The sequence below is a fragment of the Rhinatrema bivittatum genome, chromosome 9 (genome assembly GCF_901001135.1).
Source record: "Rhinatrema bivittatum chromosome 9, aRhiBiv1.1, whole genome shotgun sequence".
Lineage (NCBI taxonomy): Eukaryota > Metazoa > Chordata > Amphibia > Gymnophiona > Rhinatrematidae > Rhinatrema > Rhinatrema bivittatum.
In genome coordinates, this window is record NC_042623.1 from 198,426,130 (window position 1) to 198,453,267 (window position 27,138).

A 27,138-nucleotide genomic window follows, 5' to 3' on the forward strand; every position below is an offset into this window, starting at 1 on the left:
TCCGTCCCCATATAGAGTACACGTGGACTTCCGCCCTAATTTTCAAAGCCAGCTTGTGCATGCAACTCAGCTGTGAGAATCAGCGGGGATGTGTGTGTGTGTGGAACCCCGTGCGGCATTCGCGCACATGTTTACGCCTAGTTAAAAGTATGTAAACGGTTTCCCTTCCCCGAACAGCGCCCTCGGGAATGCCTCTTTCAAGTGCGCGTAAAAGCACGAGCAAGATTTCCTGCGTGCACATTTTTATGCACGCGGCCCCCCGGAGGTAACTTTCGAAAAGCCCAATTGCGCGTGTAAATCCACATTTTACTCACATAAATGCCTGTGAACATCCTGACTCCTCCCTGAGACAGCGTGTGTTTTGTGCATACAAGTGAATTTCTTGAACTTGTGCCTTACCTTACGAGGACGCTGGTTCTTACAGGTACTTGGTCTTAAATGCCTTTTCTTATTACAGATACAGGATTAGTGGAATTGGAGCCAACCCCCCATCTTAAATTGTGTGCTTTACTATCATGTTCTTTCCTATAGCCTTTTCCTTCCCACAGCCTTTAAATGTATTTAATAGTGGACCAATTTGTGTATCAGGCTGCAAGGGCTGGGCTGGTAGAAGTGGCAATTATTTGCACTGCTCGAGGTCTGCGTTTGCTGATTGTTGCAGCCGTTGATCTCCTTTAGTACTGAGCACACAGCTGCTGCTGCACATTGACCTAAGAGCTGTAATACTGATGAAACGAAACACATTTCTGCCCAGATGTTTCAGGTGATACATACCGAGAAGCCTCTTTATGTGCAAGCAAATAATTGTGTGGAGGCAAGTGAATGGATAGAGATCCTCAGCAGAGTGAGCCGATGTAATCATCGAAGACTGAGTGTTTACCATCCCTCCGCTTACCTGAATGGGATCTGGCTCTGCTGCAAGGGAGCCTCTGAGAACGCGCTGGGCTGCACACCGTGTACCGCGTAAGTAAACGAAGTGAAGAAGGTTTAAGTTCATTGGAACCAGAAACAAATGCGCACACACACACACATGCGCAGTGATGCTCTTTGTAGTTCTTTGTGCATTAGAGCATAAATGCCATCCTGAATTGAGCCCACCATTCTGTCTCCGACAGTGGCCAAACCAGGTCACAGGTACCTGGCAAGAGCTCAAAGCATCCTTCTTGCTTATTATAACCTGGGATGAGTAAGTGGCTTTCCCAGGCTTTTCTGTAAACTCATTAGGTGTTACCCTTTGTAGGAAAGAATGGCCTAGTGAAGTCCAGTGGGCTGCTGCAGACCTCCCACTGACATGCTTTGTAACCTTGGGCAAGTCACTTTATCTCATGTTGCCTCAAGTATCCACTTAGATCGTAAGCTCTTTTGGGTAGAGACTTATTGTATCTGGATATTAATCATCCTTTAAGCCATATTGAGCATTATTTGGAAAGGCGGGCTACTTTTTAAAAAATGATTATGAAGGGGTCCTAATTATCAGTGCAATACAAGACCCATTAAGCATACCCTAAACTTCAAGACCTGCCTTAGTTTACAGAGAAGAATAATGCTTCTGTTGAACTGTCATATTTACTTTTGAAGTTTAATCTTTTTTTATTTTCCTCTTATCCACTTTGCATGTCATTTTTCTCATGAATTGCTTTTTTCTTTAAATATTAGTAGATCAATGGTATGTTCTAAAAAGAAGAGATTTTGCATAAGCTTGAATCCTGAATTTCTGAACTCTTATTTCAAACGGCTTTCAGTTAAACTGTTATCTTTCTGTATATAGTAAAGGAAAAAAATATAGGTAAAAACTGTTGCGCCGGAGGTGGACCCTTGGGCCGAGGTAGGGCTGATGCAACCTGTAGGTAAGGACATACGGTTCCCCACCGTCGGCAGGCGGCGTGGGCTGATGGACAGAGGCCAGCTGGAGCTTCACCAATACCAGCCCTCGTTCCCTGCGGGTTGAGCTCGTTGGGTGCCGGGGCTGGCTGGACTTGGTGGGCCTCTGTATGTAGTCTATGTAGAGATCGGGTTCAGCCCAGAGACAGCAGGTGAGAGATGGTACAGTCTTACATTGGACAAGGTAGTGTACTGGAGACTTGGGCGCCAAAGGAACAGAGGCAGACAGGGGGCACCCGAGCAGGAGCAGGCTGAAGCCTGAGTATACCAAATCCAGGGAGTAAGCTGGAGAGGCGTCGAGGAACAGGCTTGAGTCAGAGCTGGCGGCAAGGCAGAGGCAAGCAAAGCTGAGGTCTGATCATGGAGATAATCAAGCGTAGTCAAACAATGCTGAGGTCTGGGTCTGGAGAGAGTCAATGGCATGGTCAGGTGAAGCAGAGGTCTGGGCTTGGAGAGAGTCAATGGCGTGGTCAGGTGAAGCAGAGGTCTGGGCTTGGAGAGAGTCAATGGCATGGTCAGGCGAAGCAGAATCAAATCCGTGTAGGCAATCTGAGGTATGGAGCAAGACAGGAACCAGGAACAAATGAGGAACAGGAACGCAGGAGTGAGACTAATCTCTAGGAGGCAATGAGTACTCGACCATCGAGGAGACCTGTTGCAAAGGCAATGCTAGGGAGCAGAGTCTGCGCTTAAATACTGTAGCTCCATTGACATCATCACCCGGGGCCGCAGCTAGGTTCCCGCCGCGGTCCCTACTTAAATCTTGGTGATGCACGCGCCTAGGGAGGGGCGTGGCGCCAAGTAGCAACGTCTCTCTGCGGGCCATGCAGAGGTCCGACAAGAAGCAATGGACGTGGTAACTGGACCGGGAATGCCAGGGACAGCGGCTGGGCTGGAGGCACCGGGGGAGGCCAGGGGATGGAGCTGACGGCCCACTGCCGCCAGCGAGGAGGAACCAGGAGCTGGAGTCACTGTAGAAAGGTGAGGGGGCTGTGCCATGGGTCTGCCGCAGACGGCACGCTTAACAAAAACATTGTCACAGTCAAGATTGACCAAGATATTACGTCCTCCCTTTCCCAGATCAGTACTTTGTTCTAATTGTGGTTCACAAAGTTTAGTATTAATAACTGAGAAATTCTTTTGAAGCTTATTACAAGGTACAGAAAAGAAATTGGTGTTTGGCTTGTTGAATTTATGTCTGGAGGTTACCTTGGGACACTGCATTGCAGGTCCCAAGGAATTGTCCATGAACAATACCTCAGTCTTCTATTGAAATAGATTGCAGCTTCTGGAGAGATTATCACAGCACAAAGAAATCCTGATGTAACGAGTTAGGTAATATGTGAACCAGTATTCCTGTCTCAGACCTACTTGTGAGCCAATGTGGCTTTGATCTGATCCTCAGCAGACTTGTTGCTGCACCAATTTGTCTACTGTCCAGATATTAAGTTTACCAAGGATTTGAAGAGAGTAAAACTACTTTGTGGTCGTCTTATGAGCATCTTTAAATCCCCCTCAAAAAAAAAAGAAAATTGTTTCCTATGCAGAGTACAAGTTTTAGCCAGCTGAAAAGTGGGGGGTTTAAATGTCAAAAGCTGCTCCATGCTAGAGATATTATTTAAATTGGGTCCCCAAATATTTTTCACTACTGCAAAATAAGAGAAAGCCATCAATTAATACATTAGGTCCTGTGATGCATTTACTAAATGCATGTGCTCCAAACACATTCATTAGTTATTTATTGAAAAGCTTTTATATTCCACTTACACTAGATGAACCATGCTAAGCGGCTTACATCATAAACACAGACATAAATAAGGCAGCACTAAAACATACAAAAACAAACATATTAAAAGGCAGTAGGAGTTTGATCAAAATTAAGAAAATGCCAGGTGAAATAAGTGAGCTTTGAACCTTTTCCAAAAAAATGTATAATCAGGGTTATGAAGCACCTGAAGAAGGGCCTATTACAGAAAAGGTTCAGTTCATGACCTGGTTATATTTCTGAAGGCCTTGATTAGCCAAAACTAATTGAAATATTAAAGTCAGTGTGGAGCCTTGCCACTGCACTGACTTGAAACATGGTTGCCATATGGCCTTGTATCTGCAACAAGGGATCTAGCTGACTGAATTATCTCTGGGCAGTTCCTCCAGATGGGTTTTTTTTCTGTATACCTTGACAGGAAAGAACCTCATTCGTAAGCCATGGCATGTTGTGGATGATCCCAGTCTCTCAAATTTACTGCTAATGCCCTTTTTTAATACTTGTATTGTACCAAAGAGAGCCTCCTTCAGGAGTTCATAAGGTGTAATGTTAATAGTGAACATATCAAGATGTGCTTGAAAATATGATTGGGACTATTTTTGTATCTTTATTCCTCATTTTTTTCATCTCTGATTGTATCTCTTGATACGGATCTTTGCTTTTTCTGCATGATCTACAAAATAATTGCTGGGTACTGACACCTCTGTTAGCAATGTTGTTCTTTGGTTCTGCTCCTTCACCACGATATCTGGTTTTCGTGCATCGAACTTCCTGTCTCTGGGAATAGAAATATCCCAAGTGATCACAGCTTTGTCCTTCTATTAAGGTTGTGCTCCCAATGTTTTAGTACATTGATGTTATAACGTTTATGCAGTTTCCAATGAATAAGACCTTGTTGTGCCTCTCTATAGAGAGGCCTTCTGACATCAGCACATCATATCCAGCAACAAGATGTGTAACCATTTCCAGTTCTTCCCCACAGAATCTGCATTTGTCTGTTTTACCAGTCTTTCCTATGCTGACTGTGAACCATGTTGCCCATGTTCCACTATCCTGTGCTATAATTACCAGTCTCTTATCCATAGGTCTGAATTCACCTCTCCTCACCACTGCTGTGACAAATCTTGATCCACATGGAGTTAATAAAGTAGCTCCCTGTACTTCCCAGTGTACTTATCCTTCTCCCAGGACAAGCAGGATGGTAGTCCTCACATATGGGTGACATCATCAGATGGAGCCCTGTCACGGAATGGCACACTGAGCATGCTCAGCATGCCACTAACCCTGTGGCCACCATGGGTCCACCTTCAGTCTCTCTTTTTTTTTTTTCCGTGCAGCAAGTTGCCTCGTGGTTAGGAGCTCTGTGAGAAACTTCTCACAACTTTCCTCGCGGAAATTTTGAAGTGTAACTTCGTTAAAAGTCCCTCACCGGGGTCCCCCATCGTGCTCCGTTCCCTCCGACGCTCGGTAAGTGTTTTTCCCGTGATTTGCAGTCGGTTCCCGGCAGCATACCTCTCGGTGCCCAATGGTTACCGACCATGCGCCCGCCTCTTTTTCGATGGCGACCGGATTTAGAAAATGCCCCGAGTGTCCGAGGACTATGTCCATCACGGACCCACACAGTGTTTGTGTTTTGTGCTTAGGTCCCTCGCACGACGTCCGTCGATGTCCTAGTTGCGCACAAATGACCCCCAAAGGCCGGCGCACTCATTTGTTCAAGATGGAGCATTTGTTTGCTTCAAAATGTTAAGCTCCATCGATGCCAGTACAAGTGCCACCAACCGGAGAGGGTCCATCGACCTCTGAAACGCCCCACCAGGAACATCATGGAGCGGGTGACCGTCCGTCACCGACACCATCGAAGGCATCATTGTCCTCTGTGCTGGAGAAGGACCGAACCGAGCACCGAGGGAAATTTCATCACTGGCACCAACGGGTGTCCCCGCCTGGTGCCAGCACTGATACCGCAGCGGCATAGACTTCCACCAAGCCGCCTGTGAAGAGGGCCCAGGGAGAGAGAACCCCCATCCTCCTCTGGACCCGGACCCATAGGCGTTCCCCACAGATACCGGTTCCAGGCACCGAGCCTCCACAGGCCCCCATGGAAGCTCCAGTGTCACCTAGCCTGCCTCCTACCCCAGCTGCCATGCCATCCATTCCGGCTTTTTGGGAGGAATTGGACAAGAGGCAGTGCCAAGAGGCAGTGCTGAAAGCCCTGCAAGGCTTCCAATCGCCACCGGTGCTGGCCCTCATACCGGCACCAGAACCAGCTCCCTCAATGTTCGCTCCGCTCGAGTGCTTGGACACACTTATCGGTGCCTTGCCAACTCAACCTGTGCCATCGGACACGCTGGCACAGAGTCGTCCATCGAGGCCTCCGCAGGTCCAGATTCCAATACCGGGTTCCTCGGAGGAGGAAGAATCAATCCCCGGCCAGATCCCTCCATGGGACCCACCGATGCCGGAGCCCATGCCAGGACCATCGGGCTATCTGTGCCCAAGCGCACCTCATCTGCTCCAGTGCCCATGAATCCAGCACTGATTCCTTCGATGCTGGTGCCGCATCTATCAATGCCTTCCCGCCCTCTCGGCTTTGGCATACTTCCTCCCTCAGGAAGCCCACCGGGAGAAGGGGAAAGTCCCTATAATCCATGGGAAGATGCATCCTCAGATGATTCCTCACAAGCTTCCGAGGAATTGCTCTCAGAGCCTTCACCCCTAAAAGAAAGGTGATGATCTCCTCCGGAAAACCTCTCCTTTGCCAGTTTTGTCAAGGAGATGTCTGAGACTATCCATTTTCACTGGTTATGGAGGAAGATGCTCGCCACAAGATGTTGGAGTTCTTACAATTTGTAGATGCTCCAAAAGAGATAATGGCAATCCAAGTGCACAAAGTTCTTCTTGACCTCTTGCACCGCCTGTGAGACCATCCAGGTACTGTACCTCCAGTCAACAGAAAGACAGATGCTACGTACCTGGTCCAACAAGCCCCAGGTTTTCAAAAAAGTCAGCTGCCCCACCATTCTGTAGTGGTGGAATCAGCTCAGAAAAAAGTTAAACGATCGCGTCTGCACTCCTCCGCTCTTCCTGGTAAGGAACAGAAGGGATTAGATGTATTGGGATGCAGAGTTTTTCAAGGGTCCATGCTGATAGTGCGAATAGCTTATACATGACCCAATACAATAGAAATCTCTGGAACAAGTCCAGGAATTTGCGGAGACATTACCACAGCAACAACAAGAAGAAACCTTGTCCACCATTCTTCAACAATGATTGGAAGCAGGCAAACATGAGGTCAGAGCTGCCTACGATTCTTTTGAAACAGCATCCAGATTCTTGGCAGCGGGCATCAGTGCTAGGTGCTGGGCCTGGCTCATGGCCTCAGAGCTACGCCTGGAGGTGCAGGACAAACTTGCAGATCTACCCTGTACAGGAGACAACCTGTTCGGGAACAAGATCCAGGACGCAGTGGCCCAGTTAAAATACCATCATGAGACACTGCGTCATTTGTCGACTGTCTCCCCAGATGTTCCCTCCGTAACCAGCAGGGGCACACGAAGGCACATCAGGAAACAATTCTACAGGCCACGCAGATATTACCCTCCTGGGCATGACCAGCTCGGGCCCCTCAGAGGGGACATGCACGCCAAGCGAGAACACCTAGACCACAGCGAGCTCCACAAGCTGGCCCTGTGGCTGGATTTTGACTCCTTTCCAGAGAGCAGCAGCCACCCTCCCTTCATTCCACAGCCCAGTTCTCCAGTGGGAGGCCGCCTTTGCCACTTCGCAACCAAATGGCACCAAATTACCACAGACAAGTGGGTATTGCCCATCATAACCCACGGTTACCATCTAAATTTTTCAAAAATACTCCCGGATTTCCCAACCATTCCATTCTGGAGCTGGGACGATCACACAGGACTACTCGAGTCAGAACTCTCTACCCTTCTGTTGGCCAGAGTCCTAGAGCCAGGTCCATCTACTCAGCAGAGAAGAGGGTTCTACTCCAGATATTTCCTAATCCCAAAAAAGACCAGCGGCCTCCGACCTATTCTGGATCTCCGTGCCTTAAGCACATTTCTTCACAAGGAACGGTTCAGAATAGTGTCCCTGGGCACCATGCTTCCTCTGCTACAACAAGGGGATTAGCTCTGCTCTCTAGACCTTCAAGACACATACACCCATATTACAATCTTCCCTCCTCATCGCAAGTATCTGCGATTTGTGGTGGGTCACGAGCACTGTCAATACAAGGTACTGCCGTTTGGCCTGGCCTTGGCGCCCCAAGTGATCACGAAGTGCCTGGCAGTCGTGGCTGCACAGTTATGCCGCAGGGGCGTATACGTTTTTCCATACCTGGACGACTGGTTCATAAAAAGCCAGTCCAAACAAGGAGCCCTCGACTCCCTCGTTCTCATCATAAAACTTCTAAACTCATTGGGATTTCTAATCAACTATTCGAAATCCCATTTAACACCGTCTCACCATCTCTCCTTTATAGGAGCAGAGCTGGACATGACACTAGCCAAGGCATTCTTACCCAATGACCGCGCAATTACACTGTCCAACCTTGCCAGCTCTGTCCGCTGTCAAACAAGTGCCTCGGCTGGCCACCTACTCAGGTTGCTTGGCCATATGACATCAACAGTCCACGTCACCTCAATGGCATGCCTCGCCATGAGAGTGACACAATGGACTCTAAAATCTCAGTGGCGACAAGCTACCAAACCGCTTTCGTCCCTGGTACACATCACAAGCCAGCTTAGTCTGTCTCTTGCCTGGTGGACACACAAAGCCAACTTACAAGTGGGTCTTCCTTTCCTGGCTCCTCAGGTGACCTAAACCATGGACACCTCCAACTTAGGTTGTGGAGCTCATGTCCAAGGCCTTCAAACTCAAGGGTCTTGGACAACAGCCGAAGCAACCGCTCAGATCAACTTTCTGGAGCTTCGGGCGATGCGGTATGCCCTTTATGCATTCCAGGACTGCCTCTCCAATAAAGTTGTCTTGATTCAGACAACCAAGTTGCAATATGGTGCCTGACTCTTACCTGCTCTGTCAGGAGACAGTGCAGATTTGGGCCTGGGCCCTGTTGCATTCCATACTACTGCAAGCCACTTATCTAGCAGGCACACAGAATGCACAGGTGGACTGCCTCAGCCGATGTTTCCAGCCCCACGAGTGGTTTCTGGATCTCTCGGTTACGAGCAGAATTTTCCACTGGTGGGGTCAGCTGACCATCAACCTCTTTGCATCCAACCAGAACCACAAAGTGAAACGCTTCTGCTCCCTGCACAGGGACCGACAAGCACCAACCATGGATGCCTTCGCCCGCCCTGGAACACAGGCCTGCTATATTCATATCCTCCGATTCCACTAATCAGCAAGACTGTCATGAAGATACAACAGGACCGAGGCTTAATGATACTCACAGCCCTGTATTGGCCACGCCAAGTTTGATTTCCCATACTTCTCGACCTCTCTGTCCAGGAACCCATTCGCCTGGGCACGTCGCCCAACCTCATTTATTTATTTTTTTATTTATTTGCTTTTATATACCGACATTCGATGGAGATATCACATCAGTTTACATATAACTGAACAAATAAGGCAAGATCTGCTTATTTTACATTGTAACATGGTAACTTGTATAAAAGAAAAAGAGAAACATTTATATTATAACATTGCAACTTGGGAAGATAAGTTATAACACAGAATCACAGCAAGTTACGCCACCCAACCCTCCAGACACTTAATCTTTCTAGTGACATATCTCAAATCCTCGTAGCTTCACGGAAGCCTGCCATGCGGAAGTCTTACCACTCTAAATGGAAGATGTTTACCTTGTGGTGCACACAGAAGTCCTTGGATCCCTTTTCTTGCCCCACATCGAATCTGTTAGACTATCTCTGACACCTCTCGGATTCTGGTCTCCAGACGTCATCTATCCAAGTACACCTTAGTGCCATCTTTGCATACCATCAAGTAGTAGGGGATGCCCCGATAATGGCTCAACCCCTGGTGAGTCGCTTCATGAGAGGCCTACTACAGCTTAAACCTCCTCTACGGCCACCGGTCGTGACTTGGGACTTCAATGTAGTACTTGCACAGCTCATGCACACTCATTTTGAATCCTTGCACTCTTGCAAACTCAAATACCTTACATGGAAAGTACTTTTCCTAGTAGCCATCACGTCTGTTCGCAGGGTGAGTTACAGGCCCTTGTGACCTACTCACCCTACACAAAGTTCCTACATGACCAGGTTGTTCTCCGCATTCACCCTAAATTCCTTCCTAAGGTGGTAACTGATTCCCACTTAAATCAGTCCATCGTCTTGTCCACCTTCTTTCCAAGACCTCACACTCACCCGGGTGAGCGAGCTCTGCACACCCTGGACCATAAGCATGCGCTTGCATTTTATTTAGATCACACCACAGTCACAGGAAGTCCACCCAACTCTGTTTCTTTTGACAAAAACAAACTTGGAGTTGCGGTGGGCAAACAGACCCTCTCCAATTGGTTAGCAGACTGCATTGGATTCTGCTACTAGCAAGCAGGCCTTCTACTCGAGGGACGAGTGAAGGCACACTCAGTCAGAGCCATAGCAACGTCAGTAGCACACTACCATTCAGTACCAATTGCCAACATCTGCAAGGCTGCGACGTGGAGTTCTCTCCACACCTTTGCAGCCCATTACTGCCTGGACAAGACTGGGCAACAAGACTGACTTTGGCCAATCTGTCCTAAGGAACTTATTCCCAGTTTGGAACCCAACTCGTCCTATCTCGACCTGCTGTGAATTTCAGGCTGCCTCATTGTTGCCAGCAGCACCCCAGATGTTGTGCCTGTTGCACATGTTGTGTGCTGGTTGGCCTATTTGTATGATGTAGCCTGTAGCTTGCTATTCACCTGTATGTGAGGACTACCATCCTGCTTGTCCTGGGAGAAAGCAGAGTTGCTTACCTATAACAGGTGTTCTCCCAGGACAGCAGGATGTTAGTCCTCACGAAACCCGCCCGCCACCCCGTGGAGTTGGGTTACATACCGTTTTCTTATTTTATTTTTCGCTCATACTTTTGCTACAAACGAGACTGAAGGGGGGACTCCTGGTGGCCACAGGGTTAGTGGCATGCTAGGCATGCCCAGTGTGCCAGTCAAAGTTATAGAAACTTTGACAAAAGTATTCTGTGACAGGGCTTCATCTGATGATGTCACCCATATGTGAGGACTAACATCCTGCTGTCTTGTGAGAACACCTGTTACAGGTAAACAACTCTGCTTTCTGCCAATTATCCTTCCTTGTTTGCTGATCTGATTCTTTAGAGTTTCTTCTCTTGTTTTGCTAATTCTGCAGCTTCTTTAGCTTTGTGTACTGATGAATTTTGTCATTCCCTTCTTTCACCAGAGGATTGTCCTAGCTTAAGGATTTAGACTGAGGATGGTTACTCACTTTTGTACTTCTTCACTATTGAACCATTTGGGTCTGTTGATGCCATTAAGTACATCTAAAGGCCTTTTATGGGAGCTCTATAGGTGTAATTAATTTCAATATGACCCATACCATCTTGAGCTCTATGGGTCTACCATCTTGAAATGCACTAGTTCTTATAAATTACCTGCATACTTGTTTTTACATCCAGTTCTTCAAGTCCATCCAGCTTTTTGTTTAATTTGACACCAACAAACCTGGAGCCGCTGTTGCCAACTGCATATTAATTGGTTAGCAGACTGCATTTCCTATTCTGCCCAGGCAGGTCTGAATTCGGTAGGGCATGTCAAGGCTCATAGTGTTTGAGTCATGGTGGTGTTGGTGGCCCACCTGTGATCAGCTTCCATGGAGAATATTTGCAAAGCTGTGACACGGAGTTCAGCCATACATTCATATTTCGTTTCCGTTTGGAAACGGACTATCAACATAACAGTAGTTATGGTCACTCTATCCTATAGAGAATTTGAAATGTAGATCCCAACTCCACCACGTGAGAGCCCATTTCTAGTTTCCAGGCTGCCCTTTAAAAAAAAAAAAAAAAAGGAAATGTCTGAATGCCACTAAAAGTACTTGAGCCCATTGGCAAAGTTTTCATCCCATTTTTTTCATTAGGGATGGCCTGAACTAGGAATGCTCCACATGCATTCTGCTTGCTTTAGAGAAAGCTAAGTTGTTTTCCAAGGACAGCAAGATGTAAGTCTTCACAAAATCCACCCAAATATGAAGAACCAACTTGGAGTTGGTTCTTCATATTTGAATAAAAAGCTGTGGAAGAACAAAGATGGCTCTACTAGAATGGGTCATTTAGCACATGTTTAATTGAGCATGCCAAATGCTTCTAGAAGCTTCTGAATAAATCTACCTCACCTGGCTCCATTGGATGACATCACCAACATGGGAGGACCTACATTTTGCTGTCCTCTGAGAATACCTGTTACAGGTAAATAACTTTGCTTTGTTTGGAGATTGAACACATTTTAGAAAGTAGTTATCCTAAGCCTATGTTAAATTAGACGGAACATGTATTTAATGCATTTGTTATTACTCGCATTAGTGCGAAAGCAAGTTGCTGTGATCACAGCAACTTATCTGACCCAGCTTGTAACCTCACAGGGCTATTCTGCTGTGCTCTCACTACACTTGCCTTGCTGATGGTCCACAGGCTCCCATACTAGCCCACAATATTTGCATGCCTTAGTATGCCATTAAAGATAACTTAGATGGCAATTCCTTTCCTGGTCTTGATGCAACAATTGATCTATAGAAAATTTGTTCTGGTTTTCGATTGGTTTAAAAGGCTTTCAGGGTCATTTTCAGTATTTGCTTTTAAAATGGATGCATTTTGTTGTTTATAGTGGAGCTCCAGCTGATATTCAGCTAGATATTGATGGAGATCGAGAAACAGAGAGAATCTATTCACTCTTTAGCAGAAGCATGCTTAAACTACAAAAGATGGAAGGTAACACATTCTCTCACTATCCTTATTACCCATTTATTTGTCTACCTACTTTATTTTGAATTTGATGCACATTACAGCTAGTACCATAGGGCCAGCTCTGTAGCTCAGTAGCAATGTTGTACACTACCCTGTGGAAGGTCCCTGGTTCAATTCCTGAGTTGGGTCTTTAGCTTCCCAGGGATGCTGGGAAAGCAGCATTTCCAGCCCCTGGGGTGGGGGCAGAAGGGGCTCAAAAGTTGTCACCTAGTAGCCAGATTCAAGGCAAGTGATTTCAGCGTTCTGAAGGAGCCTTGGTGCATGGCTACCAGCCTAGCACTATCACTGCATTGGGAAAGGTCAAATGAAAATATAAAATAAAGTGAAAAATCCTATGGTTGCAAGGATCCCAGTCCTGGCTCCAGTTGAGCTGGAGATCCAAAAGAGCAGGATGAAACTGCAGGTACCTAGCAAAATTCTCTAGTGACTTTGGTTTTGTGCATCTTCACACTCACGTTGTCCTGTATAGCTGTACATGGCTTCTTCACTTGCACAACACTCTGCTGGACAGGAGTCTGCAGTTTGTCTCCTATACTAACAGATTGCCTCCAAACCACAAGGCAAAGCAAATTATAAACATTTAGAGCAGTGGCTCCCAAACCTGTCCTGGAGGACCCCCGGCCAGTCAGGTTTTCAAGGATAAGTTTGCATGCCATGGATTCAGTGGATGCAGATCTCCCTCATGCATATTCATTGCCGATATCCTGAAAACCTGACTGGCTGGGGGTCCTCCAGTACAAGTGTGGGAACCACTAATTTAGAGGGTACTTTACAATAGTGTGCTTAACTCGACACATACATCCAGAAGTAGCGTGCCTATAAATCGTGTGGCTGGAATCAAGGTTTATAAAATACCGCGTATCTCAACCCCGAAAGTACGCATGCTTGTTTCAGTACACACGTGATTTTTATTGCAGGGACCTGCATAGTTTCTACAGCTGTTCTATAAAAGTATGCACCCCTGACTTGCACAGAAAATAATTGTAACATGTTCATGTAATAACCCTCAGTTTATTTGCGGAGGCAGGTACAGTATTTTATGACGTTGGTTTATGAAAATATATACTTTGTGCATACTTCCAATCACCAGGTTGCCATGACCACCACCACCACTCAACCCAGGCCCTCCAGCAGCTCACCCACGTCCTCCACTAATTGCTCCTAAACATGCCCACCCCCCAAAAAAATACTGCAGACAAAAGAGAAGTCATATTTAATTGCCCCAACTTAATTAGCAGGTGCAAAAGCAGGCATGTATATTTTATGTGCCTTCTCCGCTTATAAAATACGTTGAGGGTGTGCAAACGTTCTAGCCCCACTTTGGAACACTCTTGTAGTGGTCTTTTTCTCCGTGCATACTGTTCCATGCGCCAGCAGGAAGAACGTGCCTCCTTGCGACCTCCTGCTCGGCCTGCACAAAGGCTGCTTATATGTATGTATGCTTAAACCCCATGTCAGTCTTTGACAGTTCACCGCTTAAACCTCTTGTAAGACAGCTTAGTTATATTGTGGGCATTGCGGTGTTTATTTACCCTCCTCTGACAAGCTTAAAAGTCTTTGAGAGGCGGCATTAAATGTATTAGACCAGAAATGCATGCATTTTAGATAGAGAATGACTATGAACTATATGACATGTATATTTAAAAAAAAAAAACCAAAAACCCTTATATCCATTATTTTTGTTAAAACATGAAGAGGCCTGTGGGAGTATAGCAGTTTATCAAGGACCACAGAAAGAACCAGATGACTATTCTCATTTCACAATTGAAGATTCAGTGGAAACCTTCAAAACACTCCAGCAAATAAAAAACATGGTACAGAAGCTGAGTGAACCCCATGAAAAATATAAGACAAAGAGATCAACTAGTGCTAAATATGGCAGTGAGTAAGTAGATGAGTTTCTTTTTTCTATTCTGTTAATTCAAAAGCTAATAGTTGTATGTAACGTTAACTCGGGAGCCGTGAATAAAGGCTAAACAAAACATGCAAACCAGGTAGATAATGAGCCTGTTGACTGTTACCTTGGTAGTTACTGACCTGTGCTAAATTGACCACAGCCTCAGGATTTGTAGTTAACTGCTGGTGTGCCAGCCCTGCCTTGCAGGATTGAGCTTTGGACAGGGTCAGGGAGGAGGGTGATCCTTTGACTTTTGACTACTCAGTGTGGGCGAACCAGAAAACATATTTATAAAGAGCATGGCCATACTAAAAGGATTGTGCTTCCTTTAGCCGTGCCTTTTAACTCGCCCATGCTCTGCGAATTCGAATACATCATGTAATAAAGCCCAGTTTACAGCACATCTTATTTTTGGCAGTTACCCATGGTAAGCTACAAAAGTAGCATGCTTTTAGTGCATACACCCCAGAGAGAGACTATCTTGACACAGTCCCTTTCTGCTAGCATACATGAAATATAGTGTAATCCCCTCATGCATGCATATCTTTAACATCTGTTTTCTCCTGTCACATGGTTGTGGCCTTAGAAGGATGACTTCTGTGCAGGTTATGGCACCTTTATTTGAACCAGCGTTAAGAATTATTCAAAGATGATGTAGTGCATGAGCTTTCAAGCCCATGTAGATGCCCCCCCCTTCAGACGTGAAGAGCATACAGAAGATCATTTCTCAGTGCCGTTCAAAGCATTGCTAAATAAATCTACCCGTGCGGAATTATCCTCGTTGTGCGTTAATGGAAAAGCTGTCTGGTAAACAGGGCTTCCTGTTGTGCTGTCATTTTCAAGTGCTTTTAATTTCAGGTTTTGACTTCTTTATATGAGAATAGTTTCTAGCTTAGCTGGGGGGGAATAAATCTTTTCCTTTGCTCGAGTCTGAAGCTGTCTTACAAGCCTGATGGGTTTCCTACCTGCTTCTAGCACCTGCCATACAGCTCTCTGAGCTGAGAACTGCCACCTGTCAGACTCACAGGGATCTTATGCTGGACTCTGCCAGAGTTTCAAAAGTTTACTTTTAGTAATTTGAAATATTAGAAAACCTAAACTGAATGATAAACTGCTCTTATTTAAAGAGGCATCAGAAGCTAAGCTCAGAAAGGTTGAGAATAATATGGATGAATTAGTTGTGCAGCTGGGCAGACTAGATAGGCCAGACGGTCTTTTTCTGCCATCACATTTTTATTTTCTAATATAAATGAAAGTTCCATCTTTGATTTCAAACCTTGAAACAGCCTTTCTAAAAAGGGTAAATAAAACCACCTCTGAGTGTTTGTTTTTTTTTAATCTGTATAAAAAAACGAATTGATTTCTGGTTCATCTTTAATTGTAACATTTATTTTCCAGGGAAAATCCAATTGTTGGAAAAGGATCCTAACAGGAACAAACTGGCCATATTCTGAAGAAACTGGACAGACTGGTTATCTTTATTTTTTTAGCCACAAACACTGTCCAAAAATACTAAACAATGAACAGTAGTTAGTGACTGTTAGGAATATATTTAATGTTGGAGAAAGGACTTCCTGGGGCTGTGCTCTCGCAAAGGTTCTGTCGAAAAATGATGAATTAATGAAGATCCAGAAGCCTCACTTTCTCTCATGAGGCACAGACATGTGTGTTTCACCCTTATTGTTATAAATTGAGAGCCCTTTGCATAGGAATAAGATTTCTAAGGCAAATCTTCTTAATCCAGTTTTAGGAACCACCAAGACAATGATTTTGTCAGATTATCCTTTTTTTTAATATGGGCCACTGGCTGCACAGTCCATTTTTTGGCACAGATGTCTGCAGATCCAGCACTGGGAGATCGTCATCTTCTGTCCAAAGTGCAGGAATCACTGATGTTCCCAGCATGCCTGCAGCAGAAAACCAGCGTGCCGTCATGTAAAACTCTGCAGCCTGCACCTATGCCAGTTTAATTTTTTATTTAATTAAAAATGACTGAAGTAGTACAAATCAGGGAATCTACAGTATGCTCTTATATTGTATATCTTGTTTACATTTTGTTTTTTTTATTTTAAATTATCAGGTACGAATTTATTACTGTGGTTTTTTGTTGGTTTTTTTTTTTTTTAGAATGTACAGGTTCATGTTTATTGTATTTTAAGAACAAAAGTTTTCTTCCAGCCAAATAAGAAGAAAATGTCTAGAAAGTGGTCAGATAGTCACTCAAGTTTCCATCTTTCTAATTTTTAGCTGGAGTATAAGTTAAAGCATAAAATTTGGGTTTGGTTTACCTTCATTACAAAAGTGTATCAGATTCAGAAGGAGCAGAAGGAGCACTTTAGTAATCTGGGCTGTCCCCAGGTTATATTTTCAGATACCTGGTATCTAGTTTTCTTCTTTTTTATGATCAGTTCCATGATCGATAGTTATATTTTAAGAAGTTCTTTGGTAAATAAATATCTGTCTGATGCTATGTTTTGATTGAAATTTAGGAGTCCTGCATTGGTTGTATAATGTTTATAATATTCACTTCGCCTGAGAATCTAGACTGAATTGGAAACTCTCTGGGGCGGAACAGGACAAGCTAGCTGTTTGTAAATCAAAAGGCTACATTTTGCATTATCAGTGTTAAATATTATGGTACTGTCTGGAACAGAACACGCTTCGCTTGCTGGAGTGTACATATAATCATTCCTTGCCAATACAGTTTCCCTGTGTCAGATATTTTAATTGATGGATTTAAAGCATCTTTAAATCTTAACTATAAAAAAAAAATGAAAATATTCAGTAAAGATGGAGATTTGTAGCATCTGTTGGAAAGTTAACTTTTATTTGCAAAATGCTATGATTTTAATTCTGCTGTATAATCAGTCTTCTTTTAAAGGGCAGCTCAACTAGCACCATTTTGTAAAAATGTCTTCAAATGAAACATGAAAACGTCACGATAATTGGTTTGCAGCTTAGGACAACTATCAGCTATGAGTGAGGACTTTGTGTTTTTCTTGCATAATATGACACAAGGGTGTACATCTTTTCAACTAATCTAAACCCAGTTTTGCCTCTGGTATGGCTCTGTCCTTCCCAGTTCGTTAATAAAGCAAGATTGCTGCAGTGAGAAGAGAGGGGAAAAACCCTCCAGTTTGGACATTTTGTTCTCCTAGGACAAGCATGATGGTAGTCCTCACACGAGTGACATCATCAGATGGAGCCAGGCATGGAAAAGTTTTGTCAAAGTTTCTAGAACTTTGACAGACCCACTGAGTATGCCCAGCATGCCACTATCCACACATCCTCGCAGGGTCCCTCTTCAGTCTCTCTTTTTCCCCAATACTGAAGCCTTGCGACCATGAAGCTCATACTCTTTTGTGTGGAAACCTTTTCTTCCCTTCCCAAGACCTATAGGGTCCCCCTGCAATTTGGGTTTAGTTATCAGGTGCTGCGGTAAGTCATTTGTTATTTGTGGTCGATTACTGACGGCGCTGCTTCCCGGTCGCCGCTAGATATAAACAGCGCACCATGTTCTTTTTCCCATGGCGTCATCCAGCTTCCACTGTTGCCCCCATTGCCCCAGGACTGTGTCTATCACAGAACCCCATGAGTTCTGCCATTGTGCCTAGGGGCATCGCTTGATGTCTGGGGCTGTGAGTTTGGTGCCCAAATGACTCCTAAGGGCTATCATGTGTGCCTCGATAAAATGGAAAAGCTGTTGGAACCCTCGACTTCAGCATCGGGGGCATAGATACCAAAGGGTCAGGAGGTTTTAGCAACCCCAACCCTTTTGGTATCTCCTCTGCTACCAGACATCTAGCTGGAACTGGATGTGGGGGACTGTCCAATGTCTATTTCTTCTCATTCCAGGTCTGGATCCTTGCCATCTCCCTCAGCTCTGGGGAAAGATCAGGCCAAGCATTCAGGGAAATTGAGAAAACATCACCATCGATCCTCGTCATCACTTACGTCCGACCATGGGAGGGCACCGGCCCTGACCATGCTGCCCCTGAAGTAGTCCCAGGTTGAAGAAGCTTTACCTTCCGAGGAACCCGAGGGGCCATGGCGATTCCCACCAATTCTGATGGAAGGCACAGATCCCCCTTGTGCTTCCAGGGAGGATCTGGTTTCACCGTCTCTTCCTCCTCAAGCTGTCATGTCCTCGTCAGCATTCGAGGAGAAGTTGGAGAGATGTGTGTGGCTGGCCACCAACAGAGTCCACTCCATCAGTGCTTGCACCTTTGTTGGACCGGCTGGACCTCCTGCTCGGTGTTTTGCTGTCGCCCCAATGCCCTGGGCTCCCTCAATGCAGGGGCATCGATGTGGCCTCCACCGGTAGCGATCCCTGTGAGTGATTCCTCCAATGAGGATAGGCCTTTGGGGTCATTGGCACCACTTTTGCGCACGACACCCCAATACTGTCGGAGCCGCTGATTCTCTCGGTGCTTCTGGTGCCCACAGGGCCTTTGGTGCCAGTGCACCCTCAGGCTCCAGCGGTGCCTTCGGTGCCCGCACAGGTGCTTTGGTGCCACCAAGACCATCAGGACCTTGGCATAAGAGCTCATTGTGGGCTCCACCTCAGGTGTCCCCAGGCACACAGAGTGTGCAGGAAGCCCCATATGATCCTTGGGAGAGTGAGGCATCCCCGACCTTGACAGAAGGACTTGCCCTTCAAGCCATCTCCTCCTGAGGAAAGGCGTAAATCTCCACCGGAAGACTTAACTTTTGCCGTGTTCGTGAGAGCCATGGCAGAATTGGTGCCTTTTCAGCTCCTGACCAAGCAGAATTCCAGGCATAAGATGCTGGAAGTCCTGCAATTTGTGGATGCTCCAAAAGAGGTGGTCGCAGTACCAGTCCAAGACATCTTTAAAGATCTGGTCGTCCGGCTATGGGAGCACCCCATTTCTATCCCACCAGTAAACCAGAAGACTGATGCTGGTGCAATTCACCACAGGATCTGAACACCGCCAGCTTCCACACTAATCGGTAGTGGTGGAATCTGCATTTTCATAATTCTCCGTCGAATTCAAGAGATACTTCGTTGGTCAAATGCCGCTCTACATGGATTCCTCCAGGTCCGGTACATCCTTTGATAGAAACCTTTCAACGTGTCATAATAAAAGAAGTGGAAAATCTTGAGAAGGATCCTAAATATCACAACAACCTGAATCAGACCTCGAGAAAAATCCTGTCGACTCTCTCAAGAGACAAATCATTGGTAATCAAACCGGCCGACAAAGGAGGATCGGTAGTGATCATGAATAAGACCGATTATGTTGCAGAGATTCAGAGACAACTAAATAACATGACCACGTACTGTAAGTTAGAGAATAATCCTACCAAATTGTTACAAAAAAGGATTAAGACAATTACAGATGGTGCTAAGGAGGAAGGATATCTTACAAACATAGAACACCAATTTTTAAATCCGAAGTTCCCTAGAACTCCCACCATTTACACTTTACCTAAAGTGCACAAAGGATTACATAATCCACCGGGAAGACCCATCATTTCTTCCAATGATTCTTTATTAGAACCACTTTCTCAATACGTGGACTGTCATTTAAGAGAACATGTACAACAAGGTAAATATCACATTCGAGATACGTCTCATTTTTTGTGCATGTTAGAAACCTTGGATTTAAACTTTAATGAGTTTTGGTTCGTCACCATGGACATCAAATCCTTATACACTTTGATACCACAAGCCCATGCTTTACAAGTTCTGTTACAATTTTTACAGAGCAGAGAACGTCCCCATAAGGTTCCTACACAATTCATTTTCAAATTGGCAGAATTGGCATTGAAGAAAAACTTCTTCATTTTTCAGAATATATATTTCCAACAAATATCTGGAACCGCAATGGGGGGCCACTATGGCGCCCAGCATTGCAAATCTATATATGATGGATTTTGAAACCCAATGGATTGACAACTCACCATTCTTAGAATGTTTGACATTTTATGGACGTTACATTGATGACATATTCATAATCTGGGATGGCACCATAGAAGATTTACATTCATTCCATACATGGATCAACAGCTGCGATGAGAACATCCAATTCACATTGAATAAGAGTTACAACAACATATCCTTTTTGGACCTCGTAATCTGCAAAACCCCGGAGGATGGCATTTCCACGAGTGTTTTCAAGAAATCTACTGATAGAAACACCTATCTACACTATTCAAGCTCTCATCCATTGCCCTTAAAAAACAGTCTTCCGGTATCACAATTCTTCAGGTACAGAAGAAACTGTACAGACAAAAATATCTTTAAAGAAAAATCTTTAGAATTGATGTATCAGTTTAAAGCCAGAGGCTATCCAAGTAAAAGCATCAAGACTGGATATAAGAGGGCTTTATACAGTGACAGAGAAGATTTATTACATGCCAAGAACAGAAGTATAGAACAAGAAAACACTTTAGCTACATGTGTTATACGATATTCTCCATTAAGCAGGCAGATCATTAAAAGTATCCGTTCCCATTGGTCCATCATTCAAAACATCAAAGGTTTCCAGGATTTGGATTTTAGAATAGCCTTTTCACGTAACCAAAATCTTAAAAGAAATCTTGTGTCCAGCATTTTTACCAGAAGAAGAGAAACATCAGACCAGTAGAAGGAATAAAATGCTCTAGTCGTTATAAATGCGGACATTGTTCTATTTGCTCTCAAACCTTGCAAATAAAGGAATTTATAAATACAATTACAAAACAAAAATTTACAATTAAGAATTTCCACACTTGGGCATCGACTTATGTGGTTTATATTATCGTTTGCCCTTGCTCCTGCTACTATGTGGGTCAAACCACAAGATCCTTTAGACAGCACATCTGTGAGCACAGAAGCTGCATTAAAAATAATAAAGAAAATCACCACTTGTTGCTCACTGTGCTCAATTGAACCATGTCTTTGAACAACTCAAGTGGTTTGTTATTGATACAGCAAAACCACATATAAGAGGAGGAGATCGGGCACGGCACTTGTATCGAAAAGAACAGCAATGGATTTTCAGAATGCAGAGTGAGGAACCTTTAGGATTGAATAGTAGGATAGATTGGTCTAGTCTATAACCTATTGAACACAGGAATTGTAGAATCATTAATCAATACACCTGAAAGATGTTATGATGTCATTATGTCTCTTGTGAGTAGCCTATAAAAACAGTTGGTCAACATGCACGTATCTTGCTATTGATTTGAAGCCTGATGATTTAAAGTTTGACTGAGACAGAAATTGTAAATTGAATAATCATTTATATACTGATAAAAATGAACTATACAATTCCAGACTTTAAATACAATGTTTCTTGTTAAAGATAATTTGTCTAGATGCAACACTGCCCTGACGCAGCATTTTTGCGAAACGTACATTGGCATTTCTAGCGTCTTTCAGTGTATACAAGACAAACAGCTTCTCAAGATAAGTAAAATCTATGCTTTCAGGCAATTTACTCAGTGCCACTAAAATTGTGTCTTGAACTGTTTCCATGGCAGCTTTTTCAAGTGCCAAAGAGACTGTAACCAAAATTGTTGTCAGGCAACGTATCCAGTGCCACTAAGAATGCGTCTTGAATTTTTAAAGCGCCAAAGAGATTGCAACTTGAATTGAATTGTCGATCGGGCAATGTATTAGAGACTGCAATAATGGTCCATAGACAGAATGGTATCGGCTTGATTTTGAATCAGTTTACTCTTATGCCAATTTAAAAATTTTGCTAACAATATTTCCAATAAGAAATTAGAACTTTTGGAGCAAGTGTTGACATTCATAAATGTCTAATATTTTTAAATTCAAAGTTATTAAACAAAAAATACAAAAAAGAAAAAATATATTTCCAATAAAAGATGAATTACTAGAGGTTTTTTGACCTATGATTGCAACGACTGGTTTATACTCTGACAAATTTATTCAGAAAAATACCAGTGCTGAGGTCTTTTCCTTTATATATAAAATTTTGTTCCATTGCGGTCATTATAAACATTAACATACACCAGCCATTTCCCCTTTTTCACGTGATTATACACTGGTGGTTCCTTAAGTATCATTGCAGATCAGCTCTGTATGAGCCAATACTGGAAACAAGTTCAGGATCTGGTGGAGTGCCTTCCACAGCAATTTCAGGAAGATTTCCTGACGATGGTCCAACAAGGCCTGGAGTGTGACAAACACGAGGTCTGCTCAGCTTATGATGTGTTTGATCAGCAGCAAGAGTGGCAGCAGCAGGCATTGGAGCTTGACGCATTGCCTGGCTTCAGGCCTTGGACCTCCGGCCTGAAGTACCTGCCCTGTACCGGGGAGAATCTCTTTGGATATAAGATCAAAGAAGCGGTAGCGTAGCTGAAGGACTGCCACGAAACCCTCCAGCAGCAGTCTGCCAGCACCTTGGACCCTCAGTCCTCTGGCACAAAAACATTGCAAACCTAGACACCCCTTTTACAGGCTGCGGAAGTATTATCTGCTGGCTACTAGGGCGAAACCCCAGTGGGCACCAGCTAGGTCAAGAGTAAGCCAGCCATGCACCCCTCAAGCGCACCCAGCCCTGCAGCAGAGCACCGCCACGGCAGCGAGGGAATTTAAGCCAGCCATCCCTACACCCAAGGAACGACCCCCCAGTGGGGGGCCATCTACAAACCTTTGCCGTCCGATGGCTCTCAGTCACCTCGGATCAATGGGTCCTATCCATCATTCGGCAGGGGTACAGATTGAACGTCCAATAGGCCCCTACACAGTCTCCTCAGTGCCCCTTATGGAGGTCTGCAGTGAACCAGCAAATACTTTGACTAGAGCTCTCCGCCCTCTTAATAGCTCAAACAGTCGAGCCTGTTTCGCCAAATCAGTGGGGTGACAGGTTCGACTCCAGGTATTTCCTGATTCCCAAGAAAACTGGAGGCCTTCGCCCTATCTTAGATCTAAGGGCTTTGAACAGGTTTCTCGTAAGAGAAAAATTCAAAATGGTCTCGTTGGGTGCCCTAATTCCTCTCCTAAGGACTGGGGACTGGCTTTGCACCTTCGATCTCAAAGATGATTATGCTCATATTGCAATTTCTCCCTGTCATCGGAAATAACCTCCGTTTTCTGGTGGGGGAGGAACACTATCAATATCGGGTGCTGCCTTTCGGCCTCGCATCCACACCCCACATCTTCACAAAATGCCTGGCGGTAGTGGGAGCTTATCTAAGGAGACACCGGGTGCATGTCTTCCCCTATCTAGACAATTGGCTCATCAAGAGCAACACCAGGCAAGGAGTGTTACATTTGCTCCACTCCACCATCCGGATCCTGGAGGCCTTGGGGTTTCTAATCAACTACCTGAAGTCCCAGCTGGTTCCATCGCTAAGCTGGACTTTTGGGGCCAGGTTCGATACAGTCCAGGGGAAGGCTTTTTTGCCCCAGGACTGAGCACTAACTCTGGTGTCCCTGGCAGAATTGATTTCTCACATCCACCAGGCCTCAGCGCACCAGATCCTGTGTCTCTTGGGGCACATAGTAGCCTCGGTGCATGTAACACCTTTTGCCCGACTACACATGGGCAGAGCGGAGTGGACATTACGCTCTCAGTGATGTCTGGCCACCCAGTACCTTTGAGCTTGCATCATAGTAACCACGCTACTTCGGCAATCCCTCTTGTGGTGGGAGACCTTTCTAACCTAGAAGTGAGAATGCCTTTCCAGGTTTCTCTGCCTCAAGTTGTTCTCACTCCAGATACATCCCACATGGGTTGGGGAGCCCACGTTGCAGGCTTTAGCACCAGGGTCAATGGTCCTCACAGGAGCAGCGTCTTCAGATCAACTTCCTTGAGCTCCAGGTGATCTGGTACGCTCTATGGGCATTTCAGAATCACTTGGCCAACAAGGTAGTTCTGGTGCAAACCGACAACCAAGTGGCGATGTGGTACCTGAACAAGCAGGGGGGAATGAGTTTGTTCCTCCTCCTGTCAAGAGGCAGTACAAATCTGGTCCTGGGTTCTCTCACAGGGCATTCTCCTGCGAGCCATATACCTGCCAGGGGCCAAAAATGTAACTGCGGATGCTTTGAGTCAGGCCTTCCGCCCTCACGAATGGTTCCTGAAACAGGAGGTGATGGATCGGATCTTCTGCCTTTGGGAGACCCCAGACATAGATCTGTTTGCTTCCCCATGCAACAAGAAAGTGGATCGGTTCTGCTCCCTAGTCAGGATGGATGGATGGACAACCAGTTTCAGATGTCTTCACTCATCATTGGGGCACCAGCCTCCTATATGCATATCCTCTGCTTCCATTAGTGTCAAGGACTCTCCTTGAACTTCAGCAGAACCGAGGGACCATGATCCTGATCACGACTTATTGGCCACAGCAGATCTGGTTCCTGCTTCTGCAGGATTTATCCTCACGGGCTCTGATCCATCTGGGAACCTCTCTGGACCTGAACATGCAGGATGAGGGCAGGCTGCACCATCCCAACCTCCAGGCCTTGTCCCTCACAGCATGGATTTTGACTAGATGACCCTGCAAATCCTGGACCTCTCGGAGAGCATGTCTCGGATCCTGGTGGAGTCCAGGAAGCCTTCGACTAGGAAGTCTTACAATCTCAAGTGGAAGAGGTTCTCGGTCTGGTGCAAGAGAAATGGTTTGGATCTGTTCTCCTGCTCCACCCCAAGACTTCTGGAGTTACCTGTTGCACCCGTCCGAGGCTGGCTGGAAGACCACCTCCATGAGAGTTCACCTCTGAGCCATTGGAGCAAATCACCGGGGGGGGGGGGGGGTGGATGGCTCGCCCATCTCAACCCATCCTCTCGTGGGGCATTTCATGCAGGGCTTACTTAAGCTGAAGCCTCCAATTCGACCCCCAGTGCTATCATGGGACCTCAGTGTGGTCTTGACCCGTCTGAGGGCACCATTTGAGCCCCTGAGATCTTGTGACCTGAAATACCTATCCTAGAAGGTCATCTTCCTAGTTGCGGTCACCTCAGCGTGCAGGGTCAGCAAACTTCAGGCTTTGGTGTCATACCCACTTATACAAAATTTTTTCATAGGATGCGTGTGCAAAACCACCTTAAGTTCCTACCAAAGGTGGTCACTGAGTTCCATCTCAATCAATCTCGTGTCCTGCCCAGCTTTTTTCCAAGACCGCACTCTCACCAAGGTGAGTGAATGAATGTTACAATGTTAAATAAGAACTATTTACAATGTTAAATAAGACTATATTGTTTAACTATTTCTATTCTCTCCTATTTCTTCCTCTCCAAGTTCGGCTACCCTTGTTAAATGTAACTGTACCTTCGGTCACCACAGTTCTAGTTTTTATGTATATAATGCACCCCTGTTTTATGTAAACCAGCAAGATATGTTTTCATGATTGCCGGTATATAAAAATTCTAAATAAATAAAAATATATTGATGTTATAATGTAAAACAGGAAGCCCCTTCTTGAATACAGTTACAATGTAAACCGATGTGATATTCCAAATTGAACACCGGTATATAAAAATTAATAAATAAAATAAATGAGTCCTGCACACCCTAGATTGTAAGAGGGTCCTAGCTTTTACCTGGACCAGACAGCAGCCCATCACCAGTCCACGCAACTCTTTGTCTTCTTTGATAAGAACAGATTGGGAGTCGCAGTGTCCAAGCAGACCTTGTCAAACTGGCTGGCAGATTGTATTTCATTCTACTACACGCAACGTGAGGGCCATGTCCAGGCTCATTCTGTACGAGCAGTGTCAGCTTCGGTGGCTCACTTGCGTGCGGTACCCTTAGATGAGATCTGCAGGGAGGCGACTTGGAGTTCCTTCCACACCTTCGCCTCGCATTACTGTCTGGACAGATTTGGTCGAAATGACAGCAGTTTCGGTCTGTTTGGTCCTCCATAATCTTTTTCAGCCGTGAAAACCAACTCTCCCTACCTTGGGCCCTTTCTTCGGGTCCAGGCTGTCTCCCGCTGCGACCGACAACACCAAGGTTGTTGTGCCCATTGGCACCTGGTTGGATGCCTGTCGATCTTGTTTGTTCGGGAGTAGCCTGTAGCTACAAAATTCACCCATGTGCGAGGACTACCATCCTGCTTGTCCTAGGAGAAAGCAGAGTTGCTTACCTGTAACAGGCGTTCTCCTAGGATAGCAGGATGTTAGTCCTCACAAAAACCCTGCGGAGTTGTTTTTTTTCTTTGGGTTTGATATTTTATTTTTTTCGCAAATTCTATGTTATAAGACTGAAGGGAGACCCCCACATGGATAGTGGCATATGCCGAGCATGCTCAGTGGGTCTGTCAAAGTTCTAGAAACTTTGACAAAAGTTTTCTGTGCCGGGCTCCATCTGATGATGTCACCCATGTGTGAAGACTTAACATCCTGCTGACCTAGGAGAACACCCGTTACAGGTAAGCAAATCTGCTTTCTATACACTTCTGAGCAGCAGGCTATGTACCTTTGGCAAAGGCTTCATGCTGCAATACAGTGATCATCCGACTGCTCACTGCACTTCTCTGCAATTGTCTCAGCTAGAGGCCAGTTTGTCCTCATTAATTTAGTCCTGAAAAGATAAGGGCATGGCAGCTGTCGGCACTGTAGCAGTCACTTCCCTGCCCACTAGCTCAACCTGTCTGCTGTATCATTACAGCCACTTCATCTCATTTTGC

At 45.2% G+C, this 27,138-nt stretch overlaps 1 protein-coding gene across 1 annotated transcript in view; it reads left to right on the top strand.

The window, feature by feature from the left end:
• Positions 1-25,750, top strand: part of RASA2 (RAS p21 protein activator 2) — a 223,099-nt gene extending 197,349 nt beyond the window's left edge. Inside the window, exons 21-24 of the mRNA XM_029615728.1 lie at positions 755-963; positions 12,492-12,595; positions 14,327-14,516; positions 15,927-25,750. Of these exons, the coding sequence (XP_029471588.1) occupies positions 755-963; positions 12,492-12,595; positions 14,327-14,516; positions 15,927-15,957 (534 nt within the window). The 3' untranslated portion in view covers positions 15,958-25,750. The remainder of the gene's footprint in view (positions 1-754; positions 964-12,491; positions 12,596-14,326; positions 14,517-15,926) is intronic.
• Positions 25,751-27,138: the final 1,388 nt, after the last annotated feature.